The sequence below is a fragment of the Pagrus pagrus genome (genome assembly GCF_965226575.1).
Source record: "Pagrus pagrus genome assembly, chromosome: 3".
NCBI lineage: Eukaryota > Metazoa > Chordata > Actinopteri > Spariformes > Sparidae > Pagrus > Pagrus pagrus.
The window spans coordinates 26,994,972-27,002,407 of record NC_140187.1 but is presented as its reverse complement, the minus strand read 5'-3'; the positions used below and the strand labels follow the sequence as shown (position 1 = coordinate 27,002,407).

Sequence of the window (7,436 nt, the reverse complement as noted above, 5' to 3'; positions counted from 1 at the left end):
GGCTGACTCTTTGGCATCATTGGGCATCCATACACTGCATATCCACATTTATCAAAGCACAAGTCACACAAACCACTGAGAAATGATTTTGGAACCAAATCACTCATTTTTAATTTCTAAGAACAATCAAAAAGTATTTGACAAACATGTTGTGTCGGAAAAGATATCACAACTTAAAATTTTTAACATCATTCAAAATTTAAAAAGCAAAATAAACAAAAAAAAAAAAAAACAGTATCTCTTCTTTACCGTTTAGTCACTTTACTGCAGTTAACCACTGATGTAAGTCAACCCTGAAATGCAACATTACCAGTACAGAACTGCTATTTTACATTACTTTGACCATAAACTGACAAAAATGTTATGTGAATTTTATCAGGTTAATGTAAATAATTAATTAGTTATTAAAAAAAAAAAAATTACCTTAACGGGAATAAAAGCAAGTGTGAGGAATCTATGATAACGTAAGGCATTTTGGTGTAAAATAGAGCATCTAAACGAGAAAACAGCAGATTTCAGACAGAATTGCGAACAGTCATTTCATGCTAATTAACAGTCAAACATATACTAAATTTTTACAATTCTTCATTTGTGCCACTTATGCACACCACACCATAACATAATACGAAATCTTGGATAACAAAAGAATAATTATAAAATGTTAGGCAACACTTTATGATGTCTATTTGTCAAGATTAAAGCAGCTACAAGGCACTTAAATTTGTTGTAATTTTTTTGCTGATTCTGGGGGCACTTCTGGACAAATGAGCACCATTGCCTTCAATGATAAAGATATGGATGTGGCCAGCATGTGCATTTGTTTCGAAAGCGAGTAAAAGAAAGAGAGCTTTGTAACAGCTGCAAACACAGCTGTTTGCAGGATGCATAGCAATGAGGTATCTAATCACTGTAATATGACCATGGTGACCAAGTTTTAGTGCCATGCCACCAGTTAAAAATTCCTTGTAGTAGCTTTAAGTGGCAGTGAGATTCTAAAGCAGCAGTCTCATTGTAAACCAACATATTTGATCATTAGTATGCAGGACATACTGTATAGAATCAGTATGGATTAAGGGGCACGGTGATAGATTCTTCTTTGGCAGCTGTATTTGCCTGGTTTTTGATTTTATCGTCATGGTCAGTACTCAAAAACTCTTCATTCGCTGCTGTGCCTGAGACGACCAAATCCTCTGAATTTTCTTTGGGCACCACACAAACTCATCTTGACGGTCATACTTTGAATAGGCAAACTTGAGGAGATTCCTGCGTTCCTTCTTATCCAGGACAGCAAACAGAAAGTAGTTGAGGACACTCTCCTTGACGTTTGGGAGCTGTCCGTTGATGAGAGTTTCCTCCAGGAAGAATTGGACCAGGGGGGCTTGGTAGTGGACGTAACCCAGGTTTCCCAGGCACTTCAAGATCCGGGTGATGCGCAGGTTGTTGTGAGTGTGACTGTCAATGACAAGCAGCAAAAAGGCAAACAGAAAGGAGATTATTGAGAGCGTTCTGTTCCTTTTAGCGAACAGCATGATTAAAATTCAGCTCACGTGTCGAGGTTGTTGAATCTCTCTCTCCAGTTGTGCGCCCTCTTGACTTCTCCTGTTTCCTCATCAGACAACTTGATACCATAGAAGTCCAGCATGAGCATGTAGGACTTCAGCAGATTTTCCTTCGCAGTGCTGTTATTCAGAAAACCCTGAGGCAAAGGTAGAACGTCTGTCAGAATATGTTGTTTTTTTTAACTTTGTACTTAGTAATCTTTTTTTTTTTTTTTTTTAGCCGTTTACCTGAATTTCTTCTTTTGTCAGGGGACTGGCCTCATAGTTCACCCCTGGTTCTTGCAGTGGGAACAACCTTTTCAGAGAAGAATGATTTAAAAAATGGTAGAAACACAAACTAAACATTGTACATTACATCTGTGATAATAGAGTGACATACCATTGAATGTAGGTGTGTACATGCTCCAGTGCGTCATAGTTTCCAGTCCATTCGTCGTGGAAAGTGTGGATGTAGACACCTGTTGACCCGAGGTAAATCGATATGTAAATAGATGTCAATGTAGTTGCACGGATCAAGATTAATCCAGTGGTTCTGAGCCTGGTGGTCGTACCAGATGTTTCTGCTACACAAAATAAAACTATCTGCTGAAATACTCGACTGTCTCTTACACCTTCAGGCCTCTTAAAGTTATTCACATGAAACAAAGCAAGATGGGAGAGTTGCTCTGTGGCATCAAACCTGTGATGAGGGCTGACACTGCTTTGTTTTAAAAGATTGACATTTCAGTTACACTGATCTGACAAATTAAATTAAAATAAAGAGCTTATCTAATTGATTTCAGTGGACTTCACACAGTGTGTTTGTAACTGTAGGCTCACCATCAGGTTCAGAGGGCTTCCATCCGAGGTAGAAGTTCAAGTTAGGCTTGTCATCCTGCTCAAGAAGAAGAAGAAGAAGAAGAAGAAGAAGAAGAAGAAGAAGAAGAACACATTATGTAGACATGTATTGGTTTTATATTAATAAGCATGTCATATGAGTCAGAGTACTTACAGATGCTGGTCTTGTCCAGCGTTGTGGCCTGTTCTGTGGGGAGACATAAAAGAACATCTTTGAATCTTTGTGTACATGGCTTAGGCTTGAACAACAGTGTGTGTCTGCAGTGTGCACTGTAGGCTGTGCGTGTGTGTGTGTGTGTGTGTGTGTGTGTGTGTGTGTAAAACTTACAGGGTAGTCATGCCTGTAGTTCTGCATGTCTTTTGCGGCACTTTCAAATCTGCTGAACTTGTACTGGTGAATAGAAGATAAATGCAGGTCAGTTTAAACTCGAGACATTTAATATTTAGTGGTGGTGGAAATGTAACTAAGTACATGTACTGTTGTGTACTTTTTTTTTTTTTTTTTTTTTACAATTTTGAGGTTCTCATACTTTCCATTTTATGCAACTTAATACCTCTATTCCACTACATCTCAGAGGCAAATATTGCACTTTTACTTCACTATGTTTTTCCTGACAGCTTTAGTAAGTAGTTACTTTTCAGATTACCATTTTTCATACCTTTCCTGCAAAATAAATGATTTAAAATCCCTCGTGGATTAGCTAGAAAATGAATCGTCACAGAGCTGAAGACAGGCTGTACAAACATATGATGACTTTATAGAAGATGAAGCATTGTTTTAGATGAAACTACCCGACAGTATGTACAGTGGTTCTCCTGCAGATGGAGTACTTTTGATAGTTAAAGCATCCAAAAACTGAAAACAACATATTTTTTTTTACTTAAGTCAGGTTCTGAATGCAGGACAAAGCGTGGTATTAGTTGCCTACTTGTACTTTAGTATAGGATGTAAATACGTCTTCTACATATAGGCTAGTAGTTATATTAGGTCTAACAACAAACACTGCAGTGCATTCTGAGTAGTCATCAAGGTATAAAAAAAATGTGACAACTGTCCGTAAATTGTAGTAAAGTCATTTTGATCATATAATCTAATAATAAAGTCGCCATAAGATCATAAACAGGCACACCTTTAACCCACAGACAGCACAGTACTCAGTCCTAAAGTGAAAGCAGGCCTGAGCTGAGCATGCTGCGGGCCTGTGGTGTACTCACTGATCTGGACGCAGCTGACCGCCTGTTGGGGCCCCTGGGTGGGGTCCTCTGGTTCTCCCCAGTCTCCCACGTTGAATCATAGCCACAGTACAGCTCATCTGTGGTCTCGACTCTATACTTCCCGTCGTCCTCATCCTCACTCTCGTCATCTGTCAGCTCTCCGTCGGAGGCTACGGCCCTCCCCCGGCTGTCCCCAGGCCCAGGCTCACAGCCGGGGGGTCTGACCTGCTCCGGGAACACTTTCACCGGGCCCTCGTCCTCGTCGTCGCTTATTACAGCCTCTTCTATGCTTCTTCCGCCATCTTTTCGCCAGCTGAATGCTGCAATCAACGAGACCACTGGACGAAATATGGGTTGAACGCAGCGCCCTAAGATTAATAATCTGTCCCACAGCCACTGTAGCAGTGGATACAGGCGGGTCGGGGTGTACCAGGCCATCAGGGTCACAACGTGTCTGCCGAGGCCGTACAGCACTGACATGGTCCCCATAAGAGCGCACTGTCCCGAACAACCGGTCTGTTTCACTTTCACTTTAACTCGAGCTGCCGTTACAGCCTTTACAGAAAATAGAAACCTAACCAGAGACAACCAACACCCACAAATAGGACAGTTACATCATCCGGTTCATGTTGTTGTCTTGTGATTGGAGCAGAAACCAGCAGAGGTAATAATATAATGGCTGAAAAGTGATGATGTTAGAGATAATAAACATTAAGAGGTGAGGTCTTGTTGTTTTAAAAGCATATAAAAAACTTTAGGGTCAAACTGTCACAAGGTCAAATGTGTGTCCAAGCAGGCTGTAGGCCTAACACAGGGCAACATGAGGGGTCTTAAAGGACAAGTTCACCCAAAAATGAAAATTCAGTCATGATCCACTCACGAATGCCAGTGGAACACACTGACAGCTGTGTGGAGCCATTTTATGTTTTGTTGGGCTGTTTTTGTTTGTGTTTTTTTTTACGTTTAAAAAAAAAGTCCCCATCTACTTCAGTTTTTTTAGGAGAATTTGCTGTGAAGCTCCAGAAATGTATTATGGACTACAAAACGTCACCCGACTCTCCGTCAGCGTGAGGGCAAGTAGGCTAGATAGTGACAGAATTTTCATTTTCAGGCGAACTTATCCTTTAACTGTTAAAGTCAGATCGCGACATAAGCGCCATCATTTAAAGATTTCAACCAAACTTACCTCACGACACTGGGACAGTGACCGAAAAACACATGACTACAAAATTTAATGCCTCAAGATAAGTCGACCAGCAAAGGGAGTGAGAAATATGAGCAGCCATGACTGCATCCATGGTCATCTCATCAGGACAATCAACAGATGAGTAGTCAGACCTAATTTTAATCTAAGCAAGGCGTTTTATTGAAACTTAACTGGATAGGTAACTGGTGGATGTGTTAATGGAAAGCAATATTTTGAAGTGTTTTTAAAAGAATTTGCTATCTGCACCAAAAGCTTTCCCTTACGAAATTTTTCAATTAAGGTTAATTTTTATGGAGTTTTTAACACCTTAATTTGTGTAGATAATCCTTTGAAAATGTTAAAACCCATTTATCTATTCATTAATTAAGACTACATTTGAGGCAAATCCCTGAATTTACACACTAATTAATAAATGTAGGTACAAATTAAGGGTTACCTAGAATGTCAAGTGGTTTTTACCCCTTTGCAGAAAACCTATGAAAAACTCCTCACTATTACAACCCCAAATATGGGACACTATTGACTATCTGAACATTGGAATAAAACAGAACAAAATCCCAATTGCAACATCACCTTTATCTGATAGTCTAATTAATGGATTTGTCAAATATTTCAAATTCACGTGTGCATTAATGCAACTAGTCCCACCAAATCCTACTTCATGTTTAAGGATTTTGAAATCAAGGCATTTTATTAATTAATCTCTGGCTAACATTCCAAATTTCTCGATTCAGATGAAGATATTTTGTGTATTTTCAGCAGTAAATTAAGGATTAATGAGTGTTGTTGTTTCACATGTGAAGTGTATTGTCAAGTTCATTTGAACCACAGTCAAAGAATTTTACAATTGTGCCTCAAATGTTATTCACATACGATTGTTATATGATGATTATTTTAATTGACTTGGGTGAGCACCTTTTCCAGCTGACTCTCTTTGACTAGAACAGTCGTGTGAGTTTTCTGACCTTATAGTGCTTATCCTTTAATTAAACATGAGCATATATCTGCAAAGAATCTGTAGTTTTTGACTTCTTTTCCATTTTTTTTTTCTATTCAACTTACTTATTAATACTCTAAATTGTGGGCATCAAAGCCAAAGGTAGTCTACTTATCAGAACATTTTCAGGAAAAAAATAACCCTGGTGTCAAAACATAGACAGATATTTATGTTAACTCTTAACATAAACATGGTAAGTGTGTTAAATCTTGTACAGAAAATGACACAGTGACTACAACCTCAAAGCACAAAAGCTGTAGTCAGTTGAAATGTACTGTTTGAGAAAACAGTAATTTAACATGATAACATTTATAATAACTGATCTATATAATACAACCCCCCCCCCCCCCCCCAAAAAAAAAAAACCCAACCCACACACTTTGTTTCTGTTGCCACAGCCATCCACTCAACAGGTGCCTTCACCAGAACGAGGCACATCTCTCTGAAGGTGATGTAGAGGAATTAAAGATGATGTCTCTGCCCTTTTGGCTAATAAGGCTCAAATGACTGGCTGCAAAGTTCAAGCCTGTTGCCCTCTATCACACTCACGACATTAGCCTGCAAGTGCATGGAAAAGCATTTTTAATCAAACAGGCCTGTTTAAATGTTGTTTTGATGATAAAAATACACCTGGTCTCTGGACTAAATGATCATCTAACGACCGTCTTTTTATTTCTACCTGCTGTTATCAGTGTAAAGATAGCCTCATGTTTGCAGTGTATTTCCCCCCCTCCTCATTTTCAACGTTGATGGCACTTGGACAGATGAGTGTCTTGACTCCAGTCAGTGGACATCCTGCCCCTTAATGCCTTCCTGTGGGAGATAAAGGGCTTTATGCATCATTGTGTAGAACAGGGAGATATGAGATGAGGACATCAGATAACACGAGCATCATAACTTCATGACTAAAGAGTTGTTAAACCACAGGATCCTTATTTAAAACACAGCACTTCTCCTTTGTGGTCATTGCACAATACACAGCTCAATTGATGTTTCTAAGTGTGACTTTTTAAACTTCTTCTGTGGCTTATTTGTTTCCCACATACAATGTAAAATTAACATAAGGGGTTGATGTTGAATAATACTGATGTAAGCACTGTATGCTCTCAATGAGTGGACTCTGGCGGGGCTGTTATCTCTCAGGGACTCCTTTCAAAAGGAGATAATTGCTCTCAGTTCCAGTGGAGAAAATCAAGACGCGTCTGCGTGCTCACATCTGCTCAGCAGCAGACAGTGGATTCATTTGTGCTTACTAAAGCAGGATAAGGTCCTGCGCCGTCTCTGGAAGATATAAACACAGCGTGGAGATAGCCATATGTTCTATATGGAATGGAGGCAATAAATGTGGATTTTAATGACAGATCTCGGGCTCTTTATGGCCTGCTTTAGTGCATGAATAGGCCCCACAAATTGGAATGCCCTCCTGAAATAGATGGGAGCTTCACGCAGGATATGAAAGTGAAATAACTTGCAGCATGGAGCTACAGCAGACAGCCTATTTTCTGGTTGCTGTGCTGTGAACCCAATTAGCATGACACTGAGCAAGAACCCACCAGATGCCACCGAAAAACCTCAGTGAGGCTCCACGAAGCAGGCCTCTGTTTTGCTGTGCTGATACACA

General features: G+C 39.6%; 1 protein-coding gene across 1 annotated transcript; it reads right to left on the bottom strand.

The window, feature by feature from the left end:
- Positions 1–83: 83 nt before the first annotated feature.
- Positions 84–4,126, bottom strand: LOC311254299 (opioid growth factor receptor-like). Its single transcript, XM_084348001.1, has 8 exons — positions 3,612–4,126; positions 2,725–2,787; positions 2,551–2,583; positions 2,379–2,433; positions 1,939–2,017; positions 1,788–1,854; positions 1,548–1,696; positions 84–1,452 (listed from the first exon to the last, which is right to left on the bottom strand). Exons 1-8 carry the CDS (start codon positions 4,098–4,100, stop codon positions 1,146–1,148), a joined length of 1,242 nt encoding a protein of 413 aa, XP_084204127.1. The 5' UTR covers positions 4,101–4,126; the 3' UTR covers positions 84–1,145.
- Between the last annotated feature and the right edge of the window lie 3,310 nt (positions 4,127–7,436).

Coding starts and splice junctions, on each gene's coding strand:
- LOC311254299 (XM_084348001.1), bottom strand. CDS start 4,100: ATGGGGACCATGTCAGTGCTGTACGGCCTCGGCAGACACGTTGTGACC. Junction 2,584..2,724: donor ACTACAGGCATGACTACCCT/GTAAGTTTTACA, acceptor GTCTCCCCACAG/AACAGGCCACAACGCTGGAC. Junction 1,855..1,938: donor GTACACACCTACATTCAATG/GTATGTCACTCT, acceptor TTCTCTGAAAAG/GTTGTTCCCACTGCAAGAAC.